A 15,078-nucleotide genomic window follows, 5' to 3' on the forward strand; every position below is an offset into this window, starting at 1 on the left:
AGGATATATTCAAAAGATAGAAATTTCAGCCCAAGTCACATAATTTGACATATTTGACAATGAATGCCAAAGTCTCAATCTTAAAAGCGGAATAAAGTGTTCAATAATGATTCTGCTGTTTTGCTAAAAATATTCTAGAAACTGCAATGTTTTTAGTGTGTGGAGTAAAAAAATATGTTTGATGGTTATATACTTTATGAAACATCCTTTTCAAATGACAAAGGATAAGTTCTCAATTTTAGGATCAAACAAATGTGAAGTTAAATTTAAAAAAAAAAAAAACCAACACAATTCCCAGTGTTTTAGACTGTTACTCAAGATTCTGAGTAAATATGAAATGTTAAATACAGCCTTTGATTGGTAATATCTGTAGCTAACTCCAGGAGGACTTTGAAACCAGTTGGAGAGTGATTAGGAGATGAAGAAAGATGTCAGAAGTTCCATCTTCCCTACCCCCTCAGAAAAGACTACAGATGCAAACCACAGCCTCTGGAATGTTAATTATCATATTCCCCCACATAATTTCCTGCGCTTCTCCTCTGTAAATGGACATAGAGTTGATTTACAATGTTGTGTTAGTTTCAGGTGTACAGCACAGTGATTCTACTCTGCTCCCTTTGATACCTTATGGGCCCCAGTCATCCCCACCTCTTGGTATTCTACACCCTTAGGGTATCCCCTCCCCTCGAGTGTGGGCTGAACCTGTAATTTACTTCTGACCAGTTCAATGGGGGGTGTCACCCTGTGATTAGAATTCATTAGATTGCCAAGGACCACGTGAGCTTGAAAGGGGATCCTCTACAGTCTGGTCTTCAAAAGAAACCCCAGCCCTGGCTGCCACCTGGATTGCAACCTGATGAAACCAGGCTGGGAGTGTATGACCCACCTGAGCCACGCCTGGACTCCTGACCCACAGAAACTGTGGGATAATAAACGTGTCCTGTTCATAGCCCAAGCTTGTGGTAACCTGCAGTACAGAAATGGATGACTCATATACCTGTTTACACAGTGATTCACCCAGAGTGACTCAGGAAGTAGCTGGGAAATTAATTGGCCACCAGGCCTCCTCATTCCAACTCTCCATTTCCATGAGCTCTCTCCATGTCTGCAAATGTCATTTCAAGAGGCAGAAAAAGATGGCAAGACATATCATTGTTGTCTCAAGGGGTACCAGTGTTTGCAACAGAGAATTTGACAAAAAGGATTTCACAGATAGGGGTTTATGGATTTCACTCAACCAACGCTCCAAGGATAGGCAACCAGGGCTCCTGGGGTGACCTGGATGATACTTCGAGGGCCCAGGCTCCCCTTCTTCCGTCTTCCTGCTTCAACTTGAAGGGGGAGGCTCTTGTTCTCTTGCTCTTTACCTCACCCTGGGCCACATGTGGTGTCACTTCTGCACCTCAGGCAGGAGGGCCTCTCTGATGCCCCCAGCAGCCTGCCACTCACGTCATCTCCAAGCTGTGTCATGTGTCTTCTTCTAAAGAGTCTGCAGAAGCGAGAGTTTTTAGCTGGGCACTTTGCCGACCAACAAATGAAGGCAGGAGGAATGGATATCGGGTGGACCTCGAGCAACGTCTGCACTCAAAGCTCCTTTCCCACAGGAAGAACTATGGAAAGACAGGAAATAAAAAGAGTGGAAATTAATGATGCGGAAAGCCAGCTATGAGGATCATCAAAACCAAACTGAAAGGTGAATTTTTGAAATGACTAATAAAATAAAATCCATTTCCAGCAGGACCGACACTGTATAATGAGTACAAACAGTGAGCTTTAAAACCATTCATACAACATAATCCATCTGTTATCTCTGGTGGAGAGGCCACCCTCTCTTTTTTTATGCTCTTAGGTATTTTCTACAGTTTTTTTTTTCTATTAGTAATCATACATGGTTTTCATAAGGAGAAAGAGATGTTGTTTGAAAGTTGCACATGAAATGTGTGTTTTGTAAAAAATCATGTTTACTATCAGTTTCCAAATCAAAGATAATCTAAATGTCTACATTTAAAACAGTTGACATTTTCTAATTGTTGGAAATACAGTGATGTAGAATCAGAAGATAAGTTAGTATTTACTCTGTAGATGCTGCCTTGTTAATTGAATATTCTGTTTTTCCTCTGAGAGAACAGTTTAAGGAGTAGCATTGTTTCAAATGCCTAGTGGGTAGTCCTGTTAAGTATTACAGAAAAGGAGAGCCTGAGGATCTATTTATTTTAAAGTTCTACTTTTTTTCTGAAAAATTCTTTTCCTGAGAACTTTTGGGCTGAAGGGGGTTTGGTAAGCATGCAAAACTCACAATGTAGCAGATTATTATTATTTTTTCTAATCTATCTCTATCACGAATTTTTTATTCAAAAATTTTTTTAATTAAAAAAATTTTTTTAACTCTACTCGATACTATGTAATGACGTATATGGAAAAGGATTCTTTTCTTTATGATGTACTCTTGCTGCTTCTTTTGTGTATCCCAGGTTTCATTGTAAAAAGAAGCTTGGACTTACAAATAAAAACATGGGATCACATCGCAACAGACAGTTGCCTGGTGGTATGAGCACTAAGTTTGATGTGGACAGGCCTGGATTTCTGGAGGCATCTACTAGCTGTGTGACCCCGGGGATTTCTGAAATGTACAGTGAGAAATTCATTAGGTTCAGTTGAAATTACATGAGAAAATACATGTAAGGTTACTTAGCCCAGTGCCTAGGCATTAAAGACACTCCACAATGTTAATAGACATTATTATAATTATGATTTAGAGAGGTTAGAGTCTTGGAAAAGAGGGAAGAAGACAGCATAAAGGGAGGACGTGGGGAGAAGTGAGGCCCAGAGGTAGCTCAGATTGTAGGACCGCATCTTACAGCCAGAGATGGCCCCACCAGGGGTAGGCTGGATGCTGAGGAAGAGGAACGCATGCAGTCCTACCACAAGCTCAAAGCCTCCTTTCCTTAGAATATTTGCTGGAAAAGTGTTTTAATAAATTTATAAATCTGTGGTGATTACGGAAGTGAATGATGAGCCCTAGAGTCGTACAGTATGCAACCTGCAAAACTGTACATGGCAGCCCTGAACAATACAAGATGGTTCTACTCTTGCTTCAGTTTCTTCTTAAGCAGTTGCCATCTTGTATTTCTTTTTACCTGGTGGGCCCCTCTAAATTCTTTCCAGGTCAAGGCCGAGTACACGTGTAAATACATTATATTGACATGAGGTAGAAGTTTGAAACTCAGGCCACCCCAAAAGGCAAAGAATCGGAGCTGAAGGAAGGATGGATTAATCAGTCTTCCTGCTTCCCTCCCACCTCCCATCCACTACATCTTTCTGCGTTAGCACAAAAGAAGGGTCTGTGTATCAGGAGATACTGCATCAGGTGGGACTGGTTCCAAATGCGGGTTAAATCCTTGTAAATGTCAATCGGAAGTCAATGAGCTCCTCCTTTGTACAGTGGGTTAGCTCACACCTGAAACTCATTACCCCTAGAGGTCGGTTTGGATTGCAAGTATAATGGTGTTTAAGGAAGGTCGATTTCAGGCTTGCTGGGGAAGCAGGCAGGCTGGGGATGTAGAGTTACGGCTACCACCCACACCAGGCTAAGGAAGCCACACCCCGTGTTCAGCCAAGTGCTTCCTGCTTCTTCCTCTGGATCTGCCTGCCTTCCAGCCTGCCTTCCAGGCTTCTCCTTCCCCCATCCCCCCCCCCCCCCCCCCACCTCAATGGCTGTCTCACCCTGGGACAGGACGAGGAACCTGGTTGTTAGCTGACAGGTATGACTGTGAGAGGAGAGCAAGCCTTGGGGGGCAAATGATACAGGCTGTGACCTGGGGGAGAAGTTCGCGTAGTTGGGAGCCTCCTGGCTTGTGGCTGGGCTGGTGGAGGTGCTGGGATCAGCTGAGACTAGTGATGGGTGTTTAAGAATTTCTGCAAGAGATAACTCGCTGGGACCCTATGAGGAGGGGCTCTCTAGGCACAGGGCATCTCAGACTAGGAAATACGGTACTTCCAGCCTGGACATCCATCAGGGAATCAGGAAAAGGATACCAAAGTCCCAGCAGAGGACACTGTCCTGGGACCACTGGTCACAGCCAATCAAGATCCAGTTCTGCCGAAACCGAGAAGGTTATGTTGTGGGACTTGGGCAGGGAGGGCCCATTTGGGGACCTGCTAGTTGGAGGTGGGCCAGGAAGCAAGGGCTTAGTTCCAGAAATAAGGCAAAGTGGAGGTTCTTAATAGTAGCAGGTGATGGCAGAACTGGATAATTTGCTCAGTGGGTTTTGGGCTGCTTTCCCTTAGTTGCCTCCTAATCAAGTGCCCGAGACTTAGGTAGGGTGGAGCGTAGGAACGATGCTCAGGTGGTCCCCGCTGGGGGCGGGGCGGGGCAACAGACCAGGGGCGGGAGCCTGCAGCGAGTTTCGCAGTGCCGCCCTCTGGTCCTCAGTCTCTTTGCTTCTCTGCGTCCTCCGGATCCACGGCTGGAAGGGCTTGACCGCCTCCTCGCTCTTCTGTTGGACCGCTGGTTCTGGACTCTAACTCCAGGTAATCTCCCCACAGAACTCCTGAGAAACAGGCCAAGGCCCTTCCCTTGACAGTTTAGCTAAACCCGAGGGCTCCGTGCTGTGTAATTCAGAGCAGCCGGCCATTTTCTGGGAGTGTCAGCCTTCCGTATCTCTGACAGGGTTATCAGTGTGGGCCTAGGATTATCTCACCCGGTTGTTCCCAATTTTCATATCCAATGAGCAGCTGAGGACACTCATGATGTCGCCTTCTTTCTCTCTGTATTTCTTTCCCCTCCTCACTCAGCTAGCATCTTAGCAGCAGACCCAAGCCTCTCCCCATTTCCTACACTCTTCAGGTTCACTTGGTGTGTCTATATAGCCTGTGTGCTGTTTCCACGTACACTGTCCACTTTGAAATCTTGGGTCTTGACATCTCTTACCTCCTATAAAATTCACCACTTCATTTGTTCTTTCAGTCATTTATTCCCCAGTAACTTAGTGAGAGCTCTTTTCACAGGACCCGAGGGCCTTATGCAATGACCTCTACCACAGGCTCTGGGATCAGAATATATATAGCTACTTAAAGTTTCCCACTTACGTCCCAGGTAAGAACTTTATTCCTCCAGCAAACACTTTTTCTTTGAAAAATCTATTTATGAATTCACGAATGCCTGAAATCGTTTAAACCTCTGCACCTTATAAAATAAAATTCTAATGAGCCTATCTTTTCAACAAATCGTTGGTTTGAGATGTGGATAAAACAATTATCACAGAATCCTCTGGGGGAAAAAATGTCTTGACCTAACACAAAAGCCTTTCCATTCTACAAGGGGAACTTTTTTGACCTAGCTCAGTCCTTTAAAGGGCAAGTAAGGGCTGTAAGAAATTCTAAGGTTTTTCTCAGAATTCTAAGACAGTTGGTCAATATTGATATAAAAAGTCAGGTTCATTAGTGACACTAATTTGGTTTTCCTGAAAATCGGCCAGACAGAAAGTTCTCACTTTTATCCACCTTCATTGTTACTCTCCATAGCAACTGAAAACTATTCTGGGCTGAAATAATCCTCTCTAGCTCCCAGCGCACAGTCAAGGAATTTTAAAAACAGAGGACTTTGTAACCATGAAATACTCTCTGAGATTTAAAAGGCCACAGAGCTCCAGATAAATAATCATTTGTCTTTCGTCTGAAGGTAAGCACAGGGTTTAGAAATGTTTGTATCATCGTCTGTCATTTTTTAAATGCTAACATAAGAATCTTAAACTCTCTCTCTCTTTTTTCTTTTTAAACCATGAAAGTATTTTTCTCACTACCCCACAGTCATTAGCTCATCTCTGGGCCAAGATCTGCCGTGAGATGCTGTTAACATTTTGCATTCCTTAAGCAATCGGTTGAAGATATTAATTTTTTTCCAGAAAGCTGATTGATTCTCAAGCTGTCCTTTCACTTCTTTGCTGAGGCCTGAATATGTGGATTTATCATGGCTCGTGTGGCCTTGAAACTCTCTTGTTTTTCCAAGATAGTTCATACTTTTAATCAACTAAAAAGTAACCAGTATGTTCCCGATGTTACTATTTTCTTTTAGTCCCTTCCTTATCGAAAAGTCTTCTCACTCAACATGGTAGCTGTAATTTATTCAAATTTTTTTTCTGTTTACTTTTATTTACTTACTTCACTGATGAGGCCCATAAATCAATGGGATAAAATGAGGGCGTTTCCTGTTGGCGGGGGTGGAGAGATAAATTAGGAGTTTGGGCTTAATGTATACACACCACTATACATAAAATAGGTAAACAGCAAGTACCTACTATATAGCACAGGGAACTATACTCAATGTCTTGTAATAAACTACATAATAGAAAAGAATCTGAAAAAAATATATAAATATACACGTATGTATAACCGAATCACTTTGCTGTACACTTGAAACTAACACAACATTGTAAATCAACTATACTTCAATAAAAAAAATAAATGAGGGTGTTTCCTGCCCCGGGGTCTTATGACCTGTAGCACCGTCAGGATGGACAGTGAAATGCATTCTTGCTAATTTTTGACTCTATGTCTATTTCAGAGAGAGACAGTATAACACACTTCTTGGCTGTTGTAGGGTTTGAAAGTCTACACCCACCATAGTTTCCTGCCAGTTGGTGGGAGTTATAAGTGAGCTACAGACCCCCAGTTGTTGAGAAACAGCTTGTCATTGCCAATCAGCTTAGCCACCCAATTAATGAATCCTTTCAAACCTGTTGCAGGCACAGTAATTAAAGGCTTTATTTTTCCTCTTTCCACAGACATTCCTCCAGTTACAAGTTGACACCGTGAACACCAACCCACCCACCGCCATCAGAGGCAGACTTGGGCTAAAGGAAGAGTGGAAATGTGCTTCTGGAGAAAGCTTTCTGTATTTGGGGTGCCATTGTTCCTTCTACTCAGCCTGGTTCCCTTGACTGAGACAGAAAGACCCTCAACTCCAGACAGCAGCGGCACTTGGAGTCCAGGGCAACTGACGGAAATTCTACATGTTCTCTCGGCAGAAGAGCCCACGCCCCTGAACCACTCAAGAAACCTCATCAGAACGCTGCTAGAGAAAACCGGGTGCCCACGGAGGACAGACGGAAGGCAAGGAGATTGCAATCTGGTTAGTGCCATAGAATGGGATCAGGGACAAGGGCATTTTCCAAAGAGAGCCATGCATTCCTTAGCCGCTTACTTTAGGAAAGAAAAATCCATTGCAAACCTTCCAGTATCCGAGTGGACAATGCATTATAGTGTAATAACTCCCATATTTGGGATATGACAAATCATAAAGCATTCTGCATATGGCATTTAGAGACAGGGAGAACTTGTTTTTATTAAAATGGTAATGCTTCTGTAAGCCTTTCTACGACGCTTCTGCAGGTTTAGAGGTATTTATTTGCAGGTATGCACTTCTAGATCCCTTTTCTTTCTGATTGACTAATCCTTTTAATGAGCTTGCAATGACCTTGAACATGATTGGTTAGATAGATGCCATTTGTTTTCTGAGGCATAATAATACCAATCTGATATTTGTCTAATGTTGAATTTTTTAAGTACTTTCTCCCGGATATCGGTAGGTGTGTTCTAATATTTTGCATCGTGGGGAGTTAATGAATTGGATTATCATTTGCTTAAAAATGAGGAATCTAAGCTGGGGAAGGGAAGTGCTCCCAGTGGGGCTAAAATGGGCCCCAGAAACCCATTTTCCAGGCATTTCCTAGTCTATCAAGTGACTCTCAAACTCTGGCTATCTATTAGCATCACTTGGCCAGGTTCCACAAAATACCCAGGCTGGAGCTTCCTTCTCCAGAGATTGAGATTTCACTTTCCCTGGATGGAATTTTTAAAAATCTCTGCAGGCCACTTTAATGTAAAATCAGCATTACTGTAAAATCAACATTTAATGTAAAATCAGAATGTCTCCATTGGGTGGGGGGAGGGGGGAATGACCAGAGCAGCCCCCAGAGGCAAGAGCCCATGTCTTAAAATGACTGCAGACAAAAAACAGACCAAAACAGTCTGAGCATCCCTTTCCTGAGATGAGATTTTTCAGAATGAACTCACTCACAAATAAATAAGTAAATAAATGAAGACATAACTAACTAAATAAGAGAGGCAAATCATTTCTCCCCAAAATAAATTTTAGCAGATCTTCTCAATCACGCTTTGTTCTGGGGGAAACATTTCTTGGCCAAATGTTTTGTTTTTTGTTTTTGTTTTTTTCACAGAAGGGTCTTGCTAACAGAATTTTTCTCTGCTCTTTGCAAACAGTAAATAATTCAGTAATCAGTAAAACTCCCAAGGGTTCCCAGAGAAAACATGTGTTGTAAAGGCAACTCATCTGTGATGACAGTAATTTATATATATAGCAACAGAAGACTTCCCACCGGAAATAACTAGGAGTCATATCTTATTAATGTCCTCCGAGAATTCGCTTCAGAGAAATGTTCTCTAATGACATGAAATGCCTTATTAAGGCTGGTTGGATATTACTTTAGCTTGGGGGGGGATGTAAACAGGCAAGATTATTCTCCATTTTTGGGGGGGGGGGGGTGGGTTGTTTTGTACGTTTTTTTGATTTCTATGACATTAACAAGTATTTGGCCAATTTAGTTTCTGTTCCATTCCTAGGAAGTGAAACACTGTCTGTAATAGCTTCACCCTCCTGCTGCCGCTGTTTCTCTTTCTCTAAGAGACTAAGGTTAAAAAAAAGGCTGATCTCAGCTTCACCTGCTCAGAAGTCTCCAGTTTACCCGAATCACCATATTCTAAGCAAGGAGCCCACGGAATCTCTCAGTGTCAATTCACAGAAACCAGGGAGAAACACCTGGTTTTACAAACTCCCACATTCTGGTGCAAACCAGAAGTTTTCACCATGTTCTTGAAACTTTTTTTGTCTTTCTAGGGACTCTGTCTACAGAGAGGCAGGGTACCTATCAGAAGTTCCGTGATAAAAAGAGGGCAAGGGAGTGAGTTCAGGTCCTTAAATGTCTGAGAAAAGAGATCCGTGTGTATCCTGAATTTGTGGGGAGGAAAAAAAAAAGTTCCCAATTTTATTTCAGATCTAGGTAAAAACTGAATTTTCAAAAAAACTGAAGTTTTTAAGGGCACTGCACATTTAAAAGTAAATCCATTCAAGCTGCCGCCTTTGAATATGGTTACTCTTGCCTGACCATGGCTTTCCTTTTTCTTTATTTTAATTTTTTAACGGGAAGGGTGAGAAGGGGGTTTTAATACATTTAATGAGGGATTAGTTAACTCGGAAAGAATAAATTCCACTTCAGGTATGATGAGAACCACGAGCCTGCATGGGTTCCAGGCATGGGGAAGGGAAAAGAATCTGGTTTGGAGTCAGTCAGCACTGGGTCCGTATCCTTGTTCTGGCACCGTCTAGCTGTTAGGATGCCGAGATGCTGATTCCTTTCTCAGGGGGCTCCCTGTGAGGTCACATGACCATCTATGAATGCATATACGAGCTCAAGCTCTCTTCCCCTGTTATATTCGGGGAAATGTCCAGTGCCCCTTTTCCAGGTCACTGAAGCAGCTTTTGTGAAGGACCTTCAGTGCTGCTGAGAAAACAAGACTTTACTCTGCGACCCCTCCTGCTCGTCCCTCGGCCCCGCCCACCTCGACTGTCCCCAGAGGTTTGGGGATTTTTTTTTTTTTTTTTTTTTTGTGGTACGCGGGCCTCTCACTGTTGTGGCCTCTCCCGTTGCGGAGCACAGGCTCCGGACACGCAGGCTCAGCGGCCATGGCTCACGGGCCCAGCTGCTCCGCGGCACGTGGGATCTTCCCGGACCGGGGCACAGACACATCTCCCCTGCATCGGCAGGCGGACTCTCAACCACTGCGCCACCAGGGTAGCCCGAGGTTTGGGGATTTTAACCAAGATCTCCAGGCGATTCTCAGACACATTCAGAGAGAATCAATGCTTTAAGGTCCTGCATTTAATTCCCTCCCCCATCCCCGAGTTGTCATAATGGTGATGGGATAAAGTTTGAAAAGCATCAAGCTTTATCTTAACTTGTTTATTGAGAAAGTTTATCTGAACTCTTCTCAGTTAAGACTTTCCTTTCTGTCACTTAGAAATGCCACTAAATCTAGTACAGACCCACAAAAAGCTAGCGCCGGTCATCAGCTGACATCCTTCCAGATCTTTGTCTGGGAGGAAAAGGAAGAAATATAATTTCCCTCTTGTGTTGTATAGTCAATTGTTAGCAACCCTGCCCCCTCCTAAAACAGAACTTTAAAAATCTAAGAACTTAAAAGAAGGCAGTTGACTTACCCATAACCCGAAATCAAATTCTAAACATCTCTTGGTCTAAAATTCCTCAAGCTAACCCTGCAGGTTCTGACAACTGCCTTATTAACACAGAAGATTTCATATAGCCCTTTGTCGCTGAGGCTCTCGCCTGAAATACACAAGCAGTAAACAAAGCTGAATTAAGCAGCTGGGAAAAGGCAGTCTGATTTGGCTCCAGGGTTCATAGAAAATTACTACCAAACGTCTGAGTAGTCCATTTAGCTTAGTAGAGAGGACTTCTCACAATTTGACTAGTCTTTTTTTTTACCAAAGTTTATTTCCTTATGAAGTTGGAAAACAAATTCCCAGAATCTGTGTTTTTCTTTTCCTCTTAAACCTTATGCCTCCACCTGAAGAGATCAAAGGAAGTCAATGGATTATTTCTGAATGAGGCCATTCTTCTTCAACAAAGAATCACTTTAGGGGCTTTCCTGGAGGCGCAGTGGTTGAGAGTCTGCCTGCTGATGCAGGGGACACGGGTTCGTGCCCCGGTCCGGGAAGATCCCACGTGCCGCGGAGCGGCTGGGCCCGTGAGCCATGGCTGCTGAGCCTGCGCGTCCGGAGCCTGTGCTCCACAACGGGAGAGGCCACAGCAGTGAGAGGCCCGCGTACCGCAAAAAAAAAAAAAAAAAAAAAATCACTTTACTGGAGTCAGAGCCTGGGACAGATCTGATGCCTGTGGGGTGCCAGTATTTGCAAAATTTTGCTAAACATCCTCTCCCAAACCACAACTGAGCCACTTTGGAAAACTGTAACAACTGAAACAAATCTAGTGGTGATGAACTGAAAATCCCAGTCCCCCCACCAACCCCCATAGCAATTTTTGTCACGTCCACGCCCAGAGGAGATTTTACCTTATGTTAGCTCTTCCGATTCTCCCTGCACCACTCCGTCCTCAAGCCACCACCTTCTGCATTAAGGTAACTTGTCAAAGACTCAAATATCAGAGCACAGAGTTTTCACCACATGGTCCTCTGATTCACCATTAAGTTCCATTTCAGCAGGCCTCAAAATCTTAAGCAAGGGGTAGGCTACCTCTGTTCATTCAAGATGACCAAAATCTCTAGCAAGATAAAATGAGCTGCTTCCACAACTTATTTAAACTTTTCCAAGTCAGAAACTGATTTACCTTCCAACATGTAAGCATTTTACCAAAAAATTCTGGAGTGAACATTTGCCTGATTGTGTTCAGGGTACTCTATCTAGCCTGATAGGAGAGGGGGCTCTACCTGCCCTGATAGGAGAGGGGGCTCTACCTGCCCTGATAGGAGAGGGGGCTCTACCTGCCCTGATAGGAGAGGGGACTCTACCTGCCCTGATAGGAGAGGGGGCTCTACCTGCCCTGATAGGAGAGGGGGCTCTACCTGCCCTGATAGGAGAGGGGGCTCTACCTGCCCTGATAGGAGAGGGGGCTCTACCTGCCCTGATAGGAGAGGGGGCTCTACCTGCCCTGATAGGAGAGGGGGCTCTACCTGCCCTGATAGGAGAGGGGGCTCTACCTGCCCTGATAGGAGAGGGGGCTCTACCTGCCCTGATAGGAGAGGGGGCTCTACCTGCCCTGATAGGAGAGGGGACTCTATCTAGCCTGATAGGAGAGGGGACCCTATCTACTCTGATAGGAGAGGGGACTGTACCTGCCCTGATAGGAGAGGGAACTCTATCTAGCCTGATAGGAGAGGGGACCCTATCTACTCTGATAGGAGAGGGGACTGTACCTGCCCTGATAGGAGAGGGAACTCTATCTAGCCTGATAGGAGAGGGGACTCTATCTAGCCTGATAGGAGAGGGGACTCTATCTTACCCTCTTTTCTGCTACCTCCTGCCTCACCCCTAGAAAGGCACAGAGCAAAAGCCTGGAGAAGGAGCCACGAGTGGACAAGGGCCTCGGGCTGCTTGGATGGGATACAGGGTGGCCACAGACACTGCTGTGTGCAACCAGCACACAACCACACCTGGGCCCCATACACATGGTCTGGTGGCCTCACGGAGGTCCTACATGTGCTTGGTGCTCTTATTCCCACCTACCCGGCGCCATCAGACGACCTGAATAGCACTTGGAAGTCTCTAAAGGTGAACTTGTTCAACCCGCTGGCTGTACCACGTTCTCACTGATGGACATTATAACCTTACCAATCCCCTAGCCTCCTAATTGACCAGATCTCTTCCTACCAAACAGGAGGGAGAGAAAGTTACCTGGTGAGGGGCTGCACAGCAAGTGCAAAGTCTGTCAGTGGCAGAGCAGGAATTAAGACTGGGCCACCACTATTAACTGTGTGGCTTTAGGTACGTTACTCACCCTCTCTTAAACTTGGCTTACACATAACCTAAGGGTATATTTTCCTCATAGAAGGACAACATACTTCATACTTAATTCTGTGCAGGATCTTTGCATACTGCATATATATGTACCTGTTAATTAATTCTTTATGAATTAAGTAATTGGGTAATTGGTATTCTGAATGCTTTTGCTTGTGCAGAAATACTTGGTGGATTATGATGTGGGCTTTTTTTTTTCCATTTAAAATAATGCAATGAGTTTCCCCCCTTTGAAAAATTGGTCATCCGACACCTTTTCCAGAACCAATTAGATTTATACTCTGAGGGATGCCTTGATATGGAAGATACTTAGCGCTGTCTTGGACACATGGCTTCCGATAAATGGTAGCTGATGTGACCGATGGTTTTCCCGGTACTTCAGTTTCAGGAGGTTATTTGGCACAAAGCTCGATTCAGGTGATTCACCTCCCTGGGTCCTGGTGTCAGTCCTGTCTAACAGCTACCAACCTACGGACTTTTCTCTAGGGCTGAGGAGGGAACAGAAAAGGGCTGCTGCAGTTTTGTGGCTGCGTTTAATATTGACACTCAGAGTTGATCTTGTTGGGAAGCCTGCGTCCGGTTGCTGAGGTTTTGGCCTCTCACAGTTGAGTTGGGGAGAAATTGGAATCTGTGTGGCTTGCGAAGAATGTGATTCATGCTTTGCCTCACAGGTGGATGACATGTTTCTTTCTGGCTCAGATGGTATTTTCCAGATGTTACCCAGTGGGACACACAGCAGACATGGAATTAGGACCCCTGAAACTTCCACCTCAAGAACAGATGAAAAGATTTCATAGTGGATTATCCCACAGTGGGACAACTCCCCTGGGGCTCAAGATAGGCATATTTTATGTATGTATGTATGTATGTATGTATTTATTTACTGGCCAGACCACGCAGCATGTGGGAACCTACTTCCCCAAGCGGGGATCAAATCTGCGTCCCCTGCATTGGAAGAGCAGACTCTTAACCACAGGACCACCAGGGATGTCCTTCAGATAGGCATCTCTTGATGCCTTCACTCTGAGGCTGGTGCCATGTCATGAGCTGCTTCTCAGATCCTGGGAGCATTTCCAGAAGCTACCCAACTGTCTCTGAAGAAACACAGCTCTTATCTTGCTGGGAGAGCTTCTCTTCCACAACCCCTGTGTCTGTCTTTTTCTCACTGTCCCAACCCATTATCCCAAACACCGTCCTCTGCTATGTAAACTTCCCAGATTAGATAAGCCAGCTGTCTATCTGTGGGTTGTGAAACAAAGCATCATGGAAGCATTTTTAGTAATTCTCGAACCACCACCATTTCTGTTAATAGCAGGATGTGGTGACTGATTGCGTCTCAGAAAGGACTGACATCAGTTCTCTTAGGTAGGCTAAGAGAGAAGCAGATGGTACTCGTTCATTCCACTTTTACTCTTCTTAAGTGCCAGGCATGGTGCTAGAGGCTGAGGATAGACCTGTGCACAAAACAGACAAAATCCAGCCTTAATGAGCCAGTTGTCTTCAAGAGGAAATAGAAAAGAAACAAGGAGACATAGTAACCTTAGAATCCTAGTTCTATGAAAAAAAGGAAAAATGGTAATGCTGGAGCTACCTGTGGCTGTTAGGCGCTTAATATGTGGCTCATCCCAGTTGCGATATGCTGATACGTGTAAAACACACAGCAGATTTCAAAGACTTAGTGTGACAAAAAGAACATCAAATAGCTCATTAATACTTTTTTAGAGTTTTGATTATGTGTTGAAATGATCATATCTTACATATGTATTTCCGGAAAATATATTATTCACATTAATTTCACCTGTTTCTTTTTACGGTTTAAAATGTGGCTACTAGAAAATTTAAAACGTGCCTCACGTTTGTAGCCTGTGTGATATTTTTGTTGAACGGCGCTGTGCCAGAGAACACGGGGCAGGGATGGGGACTTTGGAAATGGTATCTGGGAAGGCATCCCTGAGGAAGTGGCACTTGAAACTGAGACCTGAGAAATCAGGTGGGAAAGAGCCTGGTGGAACTGACAGAAAATCACAGGGGCAGAAGTTGAGTGAGAGAGGTGGAGGGAGGCTAAGGTAAGGTAAGAGAGGTAGGATGGGCAGAAGCCAGACTGAGGAGAAAATTATAAGGAGCTTGGATTTCATTCTAGATGCAATGAGGCATCACGTTAAAAGCCAGAGTCAGCTGGTGTTAATCAAGGCAGAAAAGGGACAGCTTGCGTTAATATAGTTGGAGATAGAAGGGTTGCATTTAGGGAATAAGGGCTTCTGGGAGGACATCCTTTTTATATAAAAGTCCAACCATGATTGTCTTACTTGAATTGGGCTTTTGAAGCTGCCTACTTTCCCCTCCTATTCATAAAATAATAAGCAACTGAGACTCTGTGGTCGTCAATGTTCTGGGACTATTTGTCAAGCTTTGTTTCTGTTTTTTATTTTTATTTTGTGGGGTTTTTTTGC

At 44.1% G+C, this 15,078-nt stretch overlaps 1 protein-coding gene across 3 annotated transcripts in view; it reads left to right on the plus strand.

Annotated features, from left to right (window-relative positions):
- Nucleotides 1-6,721: 6,721 nt before the first annotated feature.
- SLC39A12 (solute carrier family 39 member 12) overlaps nt 6,722-15,078 on the plus strand; it is a 69,127-nt gene continuing 60,770 nt past the window's right edge. For 2 of the 3 annotated variants that reach the window (XM_024750105.1, XM_024750106.1), the window contains exon 1: nt 6,869-7,129. In XM_024750105.1, coding sequence (XP_024605873.1) covers nt 6,869-7,129 — 261 coding nt within the window. Of the gene's footprint in view, nt 7,130-15,078 lie in introns of all 3 variants that reach the window. The other variant, XM_024750107.1, reaches the window with a different exon arrangement.

The sequence above is a fragment of the Neophocaena asiaeorientalis genome, unplaced genomic scaffold (assembly GCF_003031525.2).
Source record: "Neophocaena asiaeorientalis asiaeorientalis breed wild unplaced genomic scaffold, Neophocaena_asiaeorientalis_V1.1 scaffold4, whole genome shotgun sequence".
Lineage (NCBI taxonomy): Eukaryota > Metazoa > Chordata > Mammalia > Artiodactyla > Phocoenidae > Neophocaena > Neophocaena asiaeorientalis.